At 33.8% G+C, this 17848-nt stretch overlaps 1 protein-coding gene across 1 annotated transcript in view; it reads left to right on the forward strand.

Moving 5' to 3' along the window:
• The window catches only part of LRRK2 (leucine rich repeat kinase 2), a 146806-nt gene that overhangs the window by 72940 nt on the left and 56018 nt on the right, over positions 1-17848 (forward strand). Inside the window, exons 26-33 of the mRNA XM_023182780.2 lie at positions 606-699; positions 1757-1943; positions 3594-3775; positions 6250-6479; positions 6890-7017; positions 8198-8416; positions 12013-12214; positions 13246-13334. Of these exons, the coding sequence (XP_023038548.1) occupies positions 606-699; positions 1757-1943; positions 3594-3775; positions 6250-6479; positions 6890-7017; positions 8198-8416; positions 12013-12214; positions 13246-13334 (1331 nt within the window). The remainder of the gene's footprint in view (positions 1-605; positions 700-1756; positions 1944-3593; positions 3776-6249; positions 6480-6889; positions 7018-8197; positions 8417-12012; positions 12215-13245; positions 13335-17848) is intronic.

Consider the following 17848-nt stretch of genomic DNA (forward strand, 5'->3'; position numbering starts at 1 on the left):
ATAATATAAAAAATAAAAAAGTAAAAAATAAAAAAATTCATAAAATACACCAGAGTTTTGAGAACTCAGATATTTTACTTTATTTTACTGAATATTTCCCAATCTCTTAAGATTATATGGTCAAATAATACTTTTGTTAAATAACACCCATTATTATTCCATAGAACACTCTTTATGAGCTAGTACCATAAATAATTTTTGTCCTTATAATATGCTGTATATTAGTAAAGTGTTCAAAGTTGTTTTGCTGTAGTTATTTGAGTAATTTTAGTTAATCTATATGATATATAATAACATCACACATAATTTGAAATGAATATTCTAATAGTTTTTACTTTGTACAAATATTGGGTAGTTAAATTTATATTTAAATAGCTGTTTAGCTTCCAGGTTAAAAGATTCTGGTAAGTATGGCATTTTTTTTAATTGTTTAGTGGAAGTATTAAGGCTATTACCTTATTTTTAAAAGTGGATTTTTAAAAATTGTCAGTGTGAGAATGGAAATTAAATTAAATTAAACGCCATTGGTAGCTGTTCTTATTTTTGAATTTAATGGAAATCTGGTTAAAATGATTAAAATGTTTATCTCATTTTTTTTCTTTTAGCTGCTATGCCTTTCTTGCCTCCTTCCATGACAAGCCTAAAATTATCTCAAAACAAATTTACATGTATTCCAGAAGCAATTTTAAATCTTCCACAGTAAGTTTATTGTTATTTTAATTTTAAAAGCACATCAGCTGGAACAGAACCTTTAGAAACATGATTTCGATTCAGTCATATGGAGGTAATTGCTTTCTAAACCTACTTAGCTTAATGTTTTTGTATGTATGAATGATTTTCACTTGATAAAAGACCCAACTCGTTACTTAAAATGGAAACGTTTATATTAATTTAGTGGATCATTGTGTAAAAACAACTTAGGATTGTTTAATTAATTGCTGTATTAGTATAATGAAATGAGATTATACTGGCTATCACTTTAACTTTTAAAATGATAGTGGAACTTGATATGTTGCCAGAATACCCTTAACTTTGACATTATGCTTAAGTTGTGTTTGATTGAAATTTTGGGTGAAGATTAGGCAAGTTTATGTAGTTCCAGGTTTTTGAGGTATTTTGGTTAATTTCATTAAACCAGAAGCTTCCTGTTAACTTTAAATTGAGGCATTAATTCGATCTTGATTGTGCTGTAATCTTAAATTCTCTTCTAGTTATATCATACATGATAAACCAAATTCATAAAATATATGTGTAAATCTATCTTTTCCTTTGTTTTCTTGCTGTCAGCTATTCCTTCAAACACTGTGGCTTTTTAGAATTAAGACTAAAATGCTGCTTGCATGATGCTGCAATGAACTCTTCTGTGAGCTCATATTTAGGCAAATAATAATTATAATTTAGCCATAGAGAGTGTTACACAAACCTATAATAGCTAACTTACATCTAGATTTAGAATGTGTTGAACTAATCTAACTACTCTACAGTGGTTCGCCTCTTTAATCTTCCTAATAATCCCTTACAATAGCCACTGTTATTATCTCCACTTCATAAGAGATGAAGTAACTTGCCCAGCTCATGGTTCTTAAACTCTGGTGGTTCAACTTCAGGCTCTCAAATCACATGCATACTCATATGTCAATAATGCTAGTTTTGACATTACACCTTATTCTTACCCTGAGGAAAATTATTTGTGATGTTATTTCATGTATTTTGGAAATACTCATTTGATTTACATCTTTCCATTGTATTGTTTTAGCTTGCGGTCTTTAGATATGAGCAGCAATGATATTCAACGTCTACCAGGTCCTGCACACTGGAAATCTTTGAACTTAAGGGAACTCTTATTTAGCCATAATCAAATCAGCATCTTGGACTTGAGTGAAAAAGCATATTTATGGTCTAGAGTAGAGAAACTGCATCTTTCTCACAATAAACTGAAAGAGGTAAGATGTCACTTTTAAAATTATTGCCACTTAAAAAATATACTTTATGATTTCAATCATCACAAATTATCATTTAAGTGATATTTAGCTTCTAAATACCAATTTCATGAAACTAGAAGCTTCCTGTTAACTATAAATTCCTGTCAACTATAAGTTCAGATTTCCATTAAATTCAAAAATAAGAACAGCTACTAATGGTGTGTCACTTAATTTAATTTCTATTCTCACACTGACAATTTAAAAAAATCTGCTTTTAAAAATATTTAAAAGTAGTAGCTATAATATTTCCACTAAACAATAAAAAAAAAAAACAATACTTATCAGAACCTTTTAATCTGAAAGCTAAACAGCTAGATATAAATTTGTCTACCCAACATTTGTACAAAGTAAAAATTATTAGAATATTCATTTCAAATTATGTGTGATGTTATCATATAACATATTATAGATTAACTCAAGTTACTCTTAACTGTTACTTAACTATGACAAAAAAAACTTAGAATGCTTTACTAATATACAATTCTTTATAGTACTAGCTCATAAAGAGTGTTCTATGGAATAGTAGTTGATGTCATTTAATAAATTCAAAATAAGCATTGTAAATATCAATACTATTCAGTTTTTTTGGTTTTTAAATAAGTTGTAAGCCTACCCTATGGTAAATGGATGTGGTAACACAGCGTAATTTCCTTAAAAAATACTTTTGTGCTATATTTTTAAAGGATTATATGAATTATACATAATTATAGATTAATGTTATGCTGTGTGTCGTTGTATCACTAAATCTCTGTCCAATCTGTTAACAGACTCTTAGATGCTTCATTTTTCTCAAGTTGTTGCTGGCCTGTGTACTGTATTACTTGTTTTTCAGCTTTCTTTGGTACATTATTAAATTTCTGCATTCCTGCACCATACTACCTATCACCCTAATGGATCAGTCTTTTTTGCTTTGCTCCATTCTCTCTGTTATAAATCTGAAATTGATAATCTATTTGTCTCAGAAAATATTTTTTTTCAAGTTTAGCATATTGCCTACAAAACCAAAAGAATTAAGTGTCTGACACTGTGAGGTTCAGAAAAACTGTGCATATATTTTGCTACCTGATTTTTTGCCAGCAAATGAGTGTTTTCTATTATAAATACAGTATATATTGCTTAAAAATTTGGAACAGAAAAGAAATCACTCCAATTAGGATGCCGCCTAAAGTATAAGCATGTAGCTTTACTTTGAGAACACTAAATTGCATGCAGGTTTGTAGTGACTCTAGGTCTTCTTTCCTTTACTGAAGGAGCAGAATGAAGCCACAGATAATGGATTTGGATAACTAAATCCATTTTGTGGTAAGAACTTCCTTACTTTCAATGTCTTGAAGAGATGAAGTATGTTACCAAAGGGGATGGGGTTTTTTAAGATTACAGATGAGTGATATAGATTGTTTGGGAGTAAGTTTTTATATGTAAGTTTTCATGTTTTTAAACACATACTGACAACTTATGACAAACCTTTGGAAAGTTTTAGAACTCTGTTGAAAGATTGTGCAAGCTGCTGATGGAATCTGTGAGCCTTTCTTGTTTCTTATCATCTTGTTTTTTGGCAGAACACATTTCTTCCTTCCCACCAACAGCTTTTGCCCCGTTTTTTCCATTAAGATTCCTCCTGAGATTGGCTGTCTTGAAAATCTGACATCTCTGGATGTCAGTTACAACTTGGAACTAAGATCCTTTCCCAATGAAATGGGGAAATTAAGCAAAATATGGGATCTTCCTTTGGATGAACTGCGTCTTAACTTTGATTTTAAACATATAGGATGTAAAGCCAAAGACATCATAAGGTTAGATAATTTTTTTTCTATTTGTTTTTATTAAATTTATTTCAGATTTTCTACTTTCTGTGACTTTGATGGATGTACATTGTTACAATTTAGGGAAAAATGAATAGTAATATTTGACATTAATATGCTGTGTCATTTGCCTTTCATTTAATGAATGCGTTTCTGTGGTGCCACTGTAGAGATTTTTCATTCTTCTTAGCCAGGCTAATGTTGAGAGCAGCTTCTCCTCCTTCTGTTTCTTTTCACTGGAGTAGACTCTAATCTAAAAGAAAATAAGTATTGTGATTTGGTCTCTCGATTACACAATCTAAAGAAATATAGCACAGTTTAATAACTTCTCACACTGTATTTCATATAGCAACTAGGTAACATATGTCTCTTACATCTTAAAGCATTATCGTTACTGACATCATATGAAATTACTAACTTCTATTTTGCCCATTAGGATGAGTAATCTACTCACCTTGATCAGTTTTGAAAGCACCAAAACTTCTCAAGTATCACTGTTTCTGGTCTTTACACTCTAAGCACTTTAAATATCTTTGATAATAGATTTTATCCCCCATTTTATTCCCTTTCAGCACATTGGTCTTATTACTTTCTCATAAAATCCTTTGCTCCCTTTTCCACAGTTACTGTATGAACATTGCAGACCTCAGCTCTGTCATCACCTCTCAACTTGACTGTAATATCCACCAAGGCAGAGATCATAGCTGTGTTCAGTCACTATTCAAATCTTGGCACCCAACACAGTGCCTGGCATACAATTAGTAGTTGTTTAATTACCAGTGATTTATACTTACTCATTCTCTTCTGCCTAAAATATCTTAAATTTGTATTTAACTTCATCTCTTTTTATGAGGAAGGATTTTGTTTTCTGAACTCCTCCTGAGCTTGATTTCATTTTAAAGGAAAGAATTTGTTAACCTTTGTGCTAATTGTGACTACCCTTCATCCTACACAATTATTTTTCTCTCTTGAAACTGGAAAAGATGGTTATATAAAAATTGGTTCAATTCTTACTAAACATTTAGTAGAACTAGCTTTCAGTGTATTATACTGTATTATCAAAATATATATCTAAATACTTTTAAACATGTTTAACATTTTCAGAGAAGACAGGAAGACCTAGAGCAGGTTAGAAATTGTAGGCATCATTTGCTTTTTGAAGAAAACCATTTTTCAAATAGTGGTGCATTCTTAAGAAATAAATAAATCAAGAAAAGTAATCCTTTTTGGTCATATCATCAGGAATGTTGGTGAGATTCTTATTAGTAATAGGAATGAATTGGTCACTACTCCGATGTAGTGACTTATGATTTAGTCTTTTTCTCTAATTTGAGACTGTGGCAACATTTTAACATATTTCAAAATGTATCTTTCTCTATCCATTATATTTTTGATAACACTTTAAATCTATTAGTTTAAAGGTAGTTTTTAAGCTACGTAAACACTTCTGTTTAGTTCAGTTTTTGCATTAAGATCATTAGGAATGAAAGCTTGTTAACAGTTGCTGATAGTATAATAGTTTATATTTATTTATTTATGATGTAAGGTGATCTCACTATACATATATACTATTATATGCATATGTGATATATATGAATACATATCTATACATCATATATACTGTATATGTGTATATATACACACATATGTAATGTAACTAATATGACCTTATTATCAAGCTTTATTATAACAATATACATATATGTATACCTTGTTTCTATGTCATATGGACTTTGTGAAATTTTATACTTTATAATTTATAGGGTTTTTCTTTTCTTCTTTTCTTTTCTTTTTGAGACTGAGTTTCACTGTTATTGCCCAGGCTGGGGTGCAATGGACTGATCTCGGCTCACTGCAACCTCCGCCTCTTGGCTTCAAGTGATTCTCCTGCCTCAGTCTTCCAAATAGCTGGAATTATAGGTGCCTGCCACCATGCCTGGCTAATTTTGTGTATTTTTAGTAGAGATGGGGTTTCACTATGTTGGCCAGGCTGGTCTTGAACTCCTGACCGCGTGATCCACCCGTCTCAGCCTCCTAAAGTGCTGGGATGACAGGCATGAGCCACCACACCCGGCCTGTAATTTACAGGGCTTTTCATACTATTTAAAGAAATTCAAATATGTATACATGTATGTATGTATATGTGTGTACATATAGATGTATATATATTGCATAATGTATTCTAATTAGTATTGCAAATGTATTTTGGCCTTTTGATTATTTCTGGTGATAGTGTACCATGTTTTCTTTGGTGATTTTACCAAACATTATCAACCACACTAAAATCTCTAGCAAAATATATGCATTAACAGTACTCTGAAAGACATGTACATTATTAATTATATGAGCTATGCAATCTTTTGGATATTATAGTTTAGAATAGTGTGACATGCAAAAGAACTCACCTAAATCTTAAGTGTACTTTTCAACAGTTTATTATTTTATTTTTATATTTCAAATACTAGGTTTCTTCAACAGCGGTTAAAAAAGGCTGTGCCCTATAACCGAATGAAACTTATGATTGTTGGAAATACTGGGAGTGGTAAAACCACCTTATTGCAGCAATTAATGAAAACCAAGAAATCAGATCTTGGAATGCAAAGTGCCACAGTTGGCATAGATGTGAAAGACTGGCCTATCCAAATAAGAGGCAAAAGAAAGAGAGATCTCGTTCTGAATGTGTGGGATTTTGCAGGTATTTCTTTCTATAGAATTTTAAAACTCACTTTTACCATTTGTTTTGAACAGGGATTCAAAAACTGAACTTTCTGTTCTAATATCCAGAAACCTGGTAGACTGTATGGAATTATTCCAAAGCCCTTTACATCTCCTAATTTTACCCTTGCCTCCAGAATGGAGAGGAACATGGAAGGATATGTTGATAACAATACGGTGCTAGGTATTTTGATCGGTTGGTGCCATATATGCTAAAAGTGGTCAATCCCTTGTAAAAACCCAGAATAGTTCTCTAAACATTATCTGTTGTTTTTCTCTTATTAGTATGCTAAATAATAAATAGTATTATTCCCCCCAGATATTTTTTTAAAAAGGGTTCTTGCCTGTTGTTTGAAAGATTTAAAAAATTTGTCTCTAATCTTTATTTAGGTCGTGAGGAATTCTATAGTACTCATCCTCATTTTATAACGCAGCGAGCATTGTACCTTGCTGTCTATGACCTCAGCAAAGGACAGGCTGAAGTTGATGCCATGAAGCCTTGGCTCTTCAATATAAAGGTGATTTATTCTGATCTTTTGAAAATAGAAAATAATGTGTGTGTGTGTGTGTGTGTGTGTGTACGTTAATTTATTTTGGGCAAACAGTTGCTTCAGTCTCTTTAAATACTTTCTTAAAAGAAGCACTAAAGTTTTGAGTTGGGAAACTTTCAGAGTAATTAAATCATAACATGAAAATGGTATGTTCCATATTGGTGAATGTTATTGGCAACCCGAAATTCTTTTATGCTGTAAAACTTGAAAATATATATGTTCAACTGTTTTTTTAAATCATATTATTTCTTAAATGAAATCTAAATTTTTCTAATTTAAAATAAACTATATTAAAGAAAAGCAATCTATATATATCATAAACTTCGTACTCAGGGTCCATTTAGTGTCAAATCCTTCAGATTGTATCCTTTAAGTGGTCCCAGATTATTATGCTGTTATATCTGGAATCTCCCTTTTGTTGCTTTTGTATCTTTTCCTTTGTTGTCTTGTCAGCTATGCTTTCAAACACTATGGCTTTTAAGAATTGAGACTAAAATGCTGCTTGCATGATGCTGCAATGAGCTCTTCTGTGAGTAAAGTCCTTAAAAAGGCTTGTTTCAGGATATTTGACCATGTAATTTGGCTGCATACATGCTTGTTTTGTAATTTGGGTGTTTTTAAATGTTTCTTTTATTAACTTTTTTACAGCTAGCCAACATGAGCAAATATTACAGTGGCAGTCATACTTGCTTGAATGGCTTTTATTCTTTCATTGTAGACTCCAAATTGAATGACATTAAGATGAATTTAGAAGATTAAATTCACAGATAAGGAGGAGAAAATATACGTGATATGACGTTAATTTGATATAATTTGTGGGTTTATGAAATGCTTATTTTATTTAGGAGTGGACAACTCATTTTAAGGCATGAAGATGAGAAAGGAAAACTATGCTACTACCATTATATAGGCTACCTAAAAGGGATAAAAATTGGATTAAGAAAGGCCTAAAAATGATTTTTTAAAATGTCTAGGTTACGTTGTTTTCTTAGGTTTAAGGAAAAAAGGACAGTTGTTCTTTTCTTCTTAAGTCTGTTAGTTTCTCTTTTCCAGTCAAGTGAATGTCACGGAAAGCAAATATCAACAGGAATGTGAGCAGGCCCAATTTGAAAGCAAACACAAGAGGGTTTTGTGTCTTTCCCTCCAGGCTCGCGCTTCTTCTTCCCCTGTGATTCTCGTTGGCACACATTTGGATGTTTCTGATGAGAAGCAGCGCAAAGCCTGCATAAGTAAAATCACCAAGGAACTCCTGAATAAGCGAGGGTTCCCTGCTATACGAGATTACCACTTTGTGAATGCCACCGAGGAATCTGATGCTTTGGCAAAACTTCGGAAAACCATCATAAACGAGAGCCTTAATTTCAAGGTAACATGGTAGGCTGGTAGAGAAATGTAATTTATTAATTCTCATGTTATGTAACTGCCTAGAAATGTCAGAAATTTTGAGAAGTGAGCAACTCACTTAAAATTGTGGGGTTTCTTTCTCCATTGCTGTTAGCATTATTAAAGTCTTTTTCATTTTAAAATTATTTATACTAGACTTCATTTCTAATTCATAGAAATGGGAATAAAAAATAATTAGAGGACCCTGAGAGAAACTAAGAGAACATTTCTGGGATACTGAGAAAATGTTTCTGAGAGAGAATCTGAGAAAACGTTTTTGATGTCTTTTCTCATCCAACTTCTTGTAGTGGTGGTTCAGTCCAAGGGTAAAGGTGAATACTGAGGTCTTGGGATCATCTTTCTTCTATTATTCTTTGACTGTTATTTTTCCATTTCTTCCTTTCATTTGGAATTCCTGTTTTATGGACATCTTGATCCTTTGTGCCACTCCTTCATATATTTTGTCACGGTGATTCCCATTCCAATTTTTTTCCCCTCTGTATTGTGAGGCAACTGTTTTATTTAGTCATGAAGACCACTGACTTGGTTTTCAGCAGTATCTCACTAATTATTTAGTTCATACAAAATGGGCCTTTTATTTTAGGAATTGTGTTTTAAATGTTTAAAATTCTCTTCTGGTAAGCCAAATCTTTATAAAGCATAAATAAATCAGTTATCAGAGAGAACACTCTTTTTTTTTTTTTTTTTTTTTGAGACGGAGTTGCGCTCTATGGCCCAGGCTGGAGCGCAGTGGCCGGATCTCAGCTCACTGCAAGCTCCTCCCGGGTTTACGCCATTCTCCTGCCTCAGCCTCCCGAGTAGCTGGGACTACAGGCGCCCGCCACCTCGCCCGGCTAGTTTTTTGTATTTTTTTTAGTAGAGACGGGGTTTCACCGTGTTCGCCAGGATGGTCTCCATCTCGTGATCCGCCCGTCTCGGCCTCCCAAAGTGCTGGGATTACAGGCTTGAGCGAGAGAACACTCTTTTTTAATACTTGCAGGAAAAAGAAATATTCACTGGGTTCTACAGGGAGTGTGGTGTAAACTGTACTGAAAAATACCCTTGATAGTTCCATATGACAAACATAATGATGAATTTCACTTAGTCCCTCTTGGCTTAGCTCATTAGCACTAATGATCAAGATCCTGGCTGATAAATAGAGTCCTATTTCGCCTGGGCAGTCCCAGCATAATTATTAATAGTGTCCCACTATATTCTCAAAAGCATTCCAATTTGGATGATAAATTATATGGTCACCTTGGTTATAACTCCGCGTTGGCCAGTTAGCTTACTTCTGTTCCTTTTATATAGATTATGTGTGCTTCTCTGCAAAACCTAATGAGCCATTTGTAAAAGTGATGGCTTTTGCGGTGTCCAGGGAGAGAATTTGTATGTTCGTGTCCTTCAGCACACATTTATTATAGTTATTAAAAGGTTTTATTGATGATAGATGGTAATGTCATGTAAAAATGACATTATTTATTTGTAGATTTTCCTATTCTCTTGTTGGACATGTAATTAGAAAGTAATATGACTTAAAGAAAAACAAATACACAAAATTTATTCATCCAGTTAATCTCTTAATCGAGGTTTTTTTTTTTTTTCTGAGACTATACCCATACTTCAAAAACTTTGTTGTTACTGAGAATATTTTGATAGTTTCCCTTTTCATCATTGCTGTCAGAGAATGTATCATATCTTTAAAAAGACTTGTTGAAGGACGAGTTTGTTTTGAAAAGGCCTGAATTTAGTTGATGCAAAGTCACAGATAAGATGGTTCATTAAGCTGTATTAATACTGCTTTTGTCTAATAGATAACATTACCAATAAATCAGACCAGTTTTCCTTTTGGGACTTGTAAATCGACTTTGAAGACAACTTTTTACAAGGAAGTAAAACAAATGCTTTGAGAAATACCAGCATTCTGGCATAATGGTTTGAAAACTCATTTGATTGCTTTGTAGAAGAGTGACTCTGCTTTGTAGAAGAGTGACTCTTTCAGAGGACCCAGGGCCTGTGGGCCTGCCAGAACTTGAAAATTCTTTCTTCCCTGAGGTGCTTCAACCTGAATTCAAAGAGCAGCTTTTAATCTATTAGAGATCTTTTTTTGTCCTCTCATTTATTTTTCATCTTTCCCTTTGATCTTAGCTCTTCTCTAATCTTTTTCTGTCTCAACCTTATTAACATGTGCCTGTGCAGACACTTTAAGTTTTATTTTTTTGACTCAGCCTGTCAGTAAACTGATAATCATGCTGAAAGGAGAAGCAGGACAATACAGAGTTCAATGCCGACAATACTCCTTTTAATCTTGTTCAGCCCATTAGCAGAGCAGGCATCCCTTTAGGCTTTGAGACCTAGTCCCCTAAAACTCATCCCGTTTCTACTTGATTTGCTTTCTTTGAGAACTCTTGTTTACTTTTGTATGGAGGTTTCCCTCCTTGGATTAAAACATAAACCTCAATCTGAAGTTCCATTTCATCTTAGTTTGTGAACGACTCTGAGAGGGAACATGAAAAGTGGAGATTAGTGAAATTATCTCCAATTGTCTGGGTCAAAAGATACACGAAAACAGTCTCTTAAGTAACCATTCGCAGGTAAATACAGAAGTAATGGTTATGGTAGTCTCCTTAAGGTTTTAGTCACAAATGAAAAAGACCAAGTTAATTTTTTGTCTATGTATGCTGAATTTCTATTTGTAGTAAGTGTAAGAATTTAAGGAGAAATTCTGTTTCTTATTTTCAGATGAAAAGAATATGTAACTTCCATAGATCCAGAAATAGGGAGAGTTTGCCATCTGGTGCTTTTTAAAGGCATTGCGGATATTATTAAGAGTTGCTTTTCTATTTAAAATTATATTTTAAAAAATGTTTGGAAGATACTTTTATTATAGAAACTATTCTCTTAAGCCCATTCTTTAAAAAATCTTTTTTTAATGTATTTCTCATTTTGTAGACAGTGATTAGGTTCTAAAAGCAACAGAACAATGATCATCCTCCCCTAGCAGAATCACTGGTGTTTAGATGATTTCTCATTTTCCCAAATTCAAGGTTCCATGAAAAACACAGCTTGAGTGGGATCTTATGTCTCTAGGTTTCACTGTTGATATATACATCCCATCAATGTAACATTTTACAAATAACAAGCACAAAATTTAATATTTTACCTTGAATATTTAAAATGTAATATCCAAAAGCTCTTGTAATTTGTACTGATATCTTATGCTAGCGTGTCTGTTTCACATTAAGTTTAATGTCTTAAGATATAAAAAGTCTTTCTTATGGTTAGTGATTTATCTTGTTTTTTGCCATGGAATTTCTGGATAGCGAGATAAACATTTCCATACTATTTTATTTGGTATTTCCTAATTTGTCTCTGGATCAACAGTTTTCCTATTTTGATTTCATTGTACTTATTCCTTACAATCTAAAGAGCTTTTTATTATATTTTGATTTTATTTAAAAATGTACTTCTGAATAACATATCTGTTTCTGTAAAAACTGTTAGCACTGAATTTGCCAACCATTTGACAAATACACGAATAAAATAGATTTTTACGGCTTGTCATTTGTAATTTCATAGATCCGAGATCAGCCTGTTGTTGGACAGCTGATTCCAGACTGCTATGTAGAACTTGAGAAAATCATTTTATCGGAGCGTAAAAATGTGCCAATTGAATTTCCTGTAATTGACCAGAAACGATTATTACAACTAGTGAGAGAAAATCAGTTGCAGTTAGATGAAAATGAGCTTCCTCACGCAGTTCACTTTCTAAATGAATCAGGTTTGTGTGTTTCTTTCCTTATTTTCAAAGCTCAGCTGTAATAACTTATAAAAGTGTTTCTGAATCTTGTATAGAATTTACATTCAAAGATGAGAGAATATCCATACAGTTCTTTAATAGGCCACTGATTTTTTTCTTTCTGGAGGATCATCATGTGTGTGGATGACAAATCATGTATCGTGTTGTAAGAAAACAAATTTAGAAATCACCTAGGAGTAAAGTAGTGGAAAGATTCCCTGAGTGGGAGTTAAAATATTTGGGTTCTAGAACTTACTTGTGCTATTCAGGAGCTGTGGAACCCGGAGCACAGCCATATCCTTCCATAATGTCAAATGAGTTTAGTGCATGTGAAACTTATTTTTATATTGCAAAGGGGAATTATTGTTGGAATGGTCTAACTGGGACGCTTTGAGAATCAATGGCTCCCTGAGATGATGCAGCTGCTGAATGGAAGATCTAGCTCTCTTCCATCAAATATTGATCTCAAAGATGAAAATTCTCAAACCACCTTCAGTGCTGATTGTGTATTTGATCATATTACTTTGCCAGAAATGTGTGAGTTGTTTGATAGTACTAGAGTAAGTGACTGGGAAGCTGCTTTTGATCCCTAGATTCTGTTGTGTAAAAAATAGCTTTCCGTGGTTTATGATCTGTTCCTTTTCCCCATTGTTCTTAAGGTATGCTGAAATATGCTGTGTTTCTTATCTGTATTTGAAAATAAAACATGTCTTTGTAGTGTTTATTCAGCAAGCAAAACAGAAAATTATGAATTTCTATGTATGCATGAAATATGCTTTGTAATGCATGTCAGTGTCTCGAATATGTTTATATATGATTGTTTTATGTAGTTTAAAAATACTCTATTGGGACTTTAGACCATACGATGCACAGCTTCTAGTCCCAGCTCTGCCACTAGGTATGCTGAAATTTCTTTACCTGTAAAATGAGGAAGTTGGACTAGATTCTTTCTAAAGCCCCTTGATATTTGTTCTACATTCCATGTTTCACTGTTTGATGAATTTTTACTACAGGAGTCCTTCTTCATTTTCAAGACCCAGCACTGCAGTTAAGTGACTTGTATTTTGTGGAACCCAAATGGCTTTGTAAAATCATGGCACAGGTTGGTGTCTTTTATTTTTGTGGCATGGGGGTTATGGTCAAAGCATAGAACAGATGGCGCCCAGAGCATTGAGCATTTTAGAGTTTGGGTTTAGTTAAGGCAAAAACTTTTGTGAATTTAGAAGACTGTGGAACATTTCACATAGAAGACTACTTGAAGAGCTTCATGGAAGAAGGAAAGATGTCTTGAGTTCACTTCCATGACTTGGTTTTCAAGCCACATACAGATGTTTGTATCACTCTGTCCCATGCTGCTTTACTAGATCCTGATGAGGTCATTGGTTTGGTTACTGAAATAGTCAATTGAACGAAGGCTTTATGGAAATCCTTGGGGTAAACACATAGAAGAAAATTGGGTTGCTGAGCCTGTGAAACCTCTGTCTAGATAACATGGAGGGGAGTTTTGACTTAAGCGAAATGATCTGAACTTTACATGCTTACGATTTTGAAAACTTTGGATGGCGTTGGTTATAGCTGTTTTTTTTCTTATATTTCACATGGAAAATGGTTTTTTCTCCGAATGATAATCCATTACCAGTGAGTTTAATTAGTTACAATAAACCATCTCTGTAGCTTTGACATAAAAGACCATTTGAGCAAAGCATACTACCTCAGGGCTTTTCAACGCCAGCATGATGACATTTTGGGCCAGATAATTCTTTGTTGCACATTGTAGCATGTTGGCAGCATTTTTGGCCTTTATATTCTAGATGTAAGTAATATCCTCTAGCTGTGACAAGCAAAAATGTATCCAGACATTGCTAAATATTGCTTGGAGAATGTGAAAATGACCCTAGTTGAGAAACATTAAGCTTCTGATTTGTTGATGAGTAAAATTTATAGTTTTGCATGTGGCTGCCCGAGTCCCTAAAATTATTATATATTTTTATATTAGAAATATCTCTTCCAATTAAACCATAAAGGTAATTAAATTCACTCAGACAGTCTTGAATAATTGTTCCTAAATTCCATCTAAGGAAAAAAGGAAGCTATTGTGAAGAGAGAACTCAGTCGAGGCTAAATCCAGTACCATGAACTCGAGAGCATATTGAAACATTGCAGTCAGTGATTGTTTGCAGTGTGCTAGTTATTGCTATTTTGGTAGGTATTTTTAAATTAGACTTTCAACCTTCTGCACATATGTCATGGAACGTGTGATTTTACTCAATTATTAAACGATAATGGAGACAGTAATGTGACCCAGAGCACTTACTTGAGCATCACCTTGACCGATGCTTCAGTCTCTTGTATTAATTATTAGTTCTGTGAAATTTCTTAATGCATTAAGCCTTTGTTTACTTATTTTTTAAATAAGGAAAATAACAGTTTTCTTCTATATTGCCTCCCTAGTTCAGTGTAAGTGAGGGGTAAATGTTAGCTAATTTTATACTGGATCTATTTGGCAATTTAAAGAATGTTAATTAGGAAATTTTTAAAAATTCAGAACTATAAAGAGGTATGTAGTTTTGGAAAGTGTGTCATTTATGGGCACAAATAAAAAAGATGTGTAGGTAGCTGCATCCTGTACAGCAAAGGAAGTTTTAAATATATCCAGCAATTTTGTTGTCCTAGTTGGCGCATGGTAGCTATCAGGAGGTAACTCAACTCTGTATAGTCAAGGAAACGCCATAGTTGCTCCCTAAAGTGATGTGTTTCCATGTCACTATGGAACACTTGAAATCGCACACATGTGAACATTAGGGTGGGCATATCTTGTACTGTAGAATAATGAAGAAGTTTGCATCAGAATCCCCCTTTTAAGCAGATTTTCACTGTGACTGCAATAAAATTCCTAAAGATTTTGTGGAGTAATTAAGTTGAAAATCCATGAAAGTTCTTCTCATTAGCATAGTTATAAATATGATAACTTAAGTAAAAATTAAGTTAATTTGAGCCACTCAAAGTTACTTTGAAAGACAGATTTAAAATGTCAATAAAATGATAATTTAAATTTCTTTTTTTTTTTTTTTGAGACACAGTCTCGCTCTGTCGCCCAGGCTGGAGTGCAGTGGCTGCACCTCAACTCACTGCAAGCTCCGCCTCCCGGGTTTACGCCATTCTCCTGCCTCAGCCTCCCGAGTAGCTGGGACTACAGACGCCCGCCACCTCGCCCAGCTAGTTTTTTGTATTTTTTAGTAGAGACGGGGTTTCACCGTGTTAGCCAGGATGGTCTCGATCTCCTGACCTCGTGATCCGCGCGTCTCGGCCTCCCAAAGTGCTGGGATTACAGGCTTGAGCCACCGTGCCCGGTGATAATTTAAATTTCTTATTAACCTAAAAAAGAAGTACTATCATTTTTATTTATGCAAATAAATTGAAATATAATGTCATTTTCTCACTAAGGTTTAAAGGAAATGAAAGCTCTTAAATAATCAAGTGAAACCAAGAGCAACTTGTCAGACAGCTATTAGCAAAAATAAATAAGAGTATTCACCTTCATGAATCAAGGCAAGGGCATGAATAATTTCATGGTGCAGAAGCTCTAATGCGCCCACCCACTCTATGTGCCCCGAGCTGTAAGGTCACTAAACTTATTTTTAAAAGGTACCATTAAGGCAGGGAGAAGCTTACAAGACTCCTTTAACTGTATGATAAAAGAGATATGAAAGAGACCTATTGAATTCATCAGGTGGAACATTAAAAAGCTTATATGGCAATTTAACCTTGATAAAAATACATGGGAGAAATACAAAGGAATTTGGAATTTCTCTGTCCTTGAATAAGGCATCAGTTAGCTATTCAGGTTGTTAGGTTGAAGGAATGTGAGGAGCTCTTTTAAAGATGATGAAGTCAAGATAATGTTGCAGATTTTATTCTTACGTAACAAACCCCTTCAAAACTTGGAGGCTTAAAATGTGAACAATTTATCATTTCTCATTCTTCTGTGGCTTGACTGGGCTCAGCTGCGTGGTTCTGCTCCACATGGTATTGGCAAGGGTCATTCACTTGGCTTCATTCATTAAACTGAGCTGGAAAGTGCAAGAAAGGTATGTGCACGTTTTTGGAGTATTGGTGCTTCTCCATGTGGCCTATCATATGGCTAGGTTGGGCTTCCTCGTGGCGTGGTGATTACAGAGTAATTGGACATCTTTCATGGTGGCTGGTTACCAAGAGAAATGAAGCAGAACTTTTCTGTCCTCTTAAAGGCTAGGCTGAGAACTAGCAAAAATATTAATTCTGCTACATTCTAGTAACCAGAGTAGCCACAAACCTACCTCAGAATAAAGGGGAAGGGAAATAGACTCCATATGGATAGCACCTGTGTATAGGGATAGAAATGATGTGTCCATCTTTGGAAACTGCTGCTGTAAATAGTAGTAGCATGCTATAGATCCACTAGGAAAATCAAGCACAAACTCTTTAAAAAATAAATGTATCTTAGTAAAATAAATTAGAATAACTAGATAATAATGGCTAACACCCATGAGGTTAATATGTGCTTTTCAAAGATTATCTCATGTAATTCTCACAGCAACCCTTCCAAATGATATTTTATTAACCCCTGTGATACAGATGAAGAAACTGATTGACAGAGAGGTTGAATAATTTACCCAATGGTACACATTCAGGAAGAGGTAGAGTTAGAATTTCAAACCAAGTTGTTTGACTCCAGGGCCTTACATTCATAGGGCTAATATTCAAATGAGAGAAAATAAGTAATAAATAAACATATAATATGTTGAGTGGGTGCTACGAAGAAAATATGAAGTATAGTTGCAGATGAGTTGTCAAAAAAAGGTCTTAGCACTTAAAAAACACTAAAAGAGCAAACAATTCTCTTTACCACCTGAATTGTAACAGCAATCCGGAATTGCTATAAAGTACACAACATGGGATAAGTCTTAAACAACAGTTTTTATTATTTATAGGCCCATTGCACACTGTCATTAAATACCAATATGTACAATCAATCATGCATTCATTGATTCAATAAATACTGTGCAAACAAAATAGAAATATAGAGATGGGTAAGACAAGTCCTTGGGCCTAAGGACTTTATAATCTGGTATTTCACTCAACTACATTATAGCATAAATAATGTTTGCTTCTGTTAAAGTATTCCTTGAACATTATAGATCTACCAAAGAAAATTAAATACAAACCTCTTTTTAAAGTGAATTTGTAAAGCAAAATAAATTGGAATGTATAGATAAATATGCTAAAATTTGTCATATGTACTTTGCGTGCTTTGCATGTGTTATTTCATTCTCAGGGCAATCTAAGACTATCACTTTTAGTATCTCATTTTACAGAGAAGAAAGCTGTGCATTAAAGAAATCAAATACCTTTCCCAGGGTGACACAGCTAGTAACAGAGCCTGGATTTGAATCTGGGTTCTGAGTTTTAACTGCCATGACAATGATCAAAGCTCAAAGTATGATCTCTGTGTTAGAATCATCAGGGTTGCTCGCTAAAAAAGCCGATTCTCAAACCTCATCCCAGACCTACTGACCCAGACACTGCAAGTAGAATCCATCAAAATGCAGTAGTTACTTTGAGAATCATGAAACTCTA

The sequence above is a fragment of the Piliocolobus tephrosceles genome, chromosome 10 (assembly GCF_002776525.5).
Source record: "Piliocolobus tephrosceles isolate RC106 chromosome 10, ASM277652v3, whole genome shotgun sequence".
In the NCBI taxonomy this organism is placed as follows: Eukaryota; Metazoa; Chordata; class Mammalia; order Primates; family Cercopithecidae; genus Piliocolobus; species Piliocolobus tephrosceles.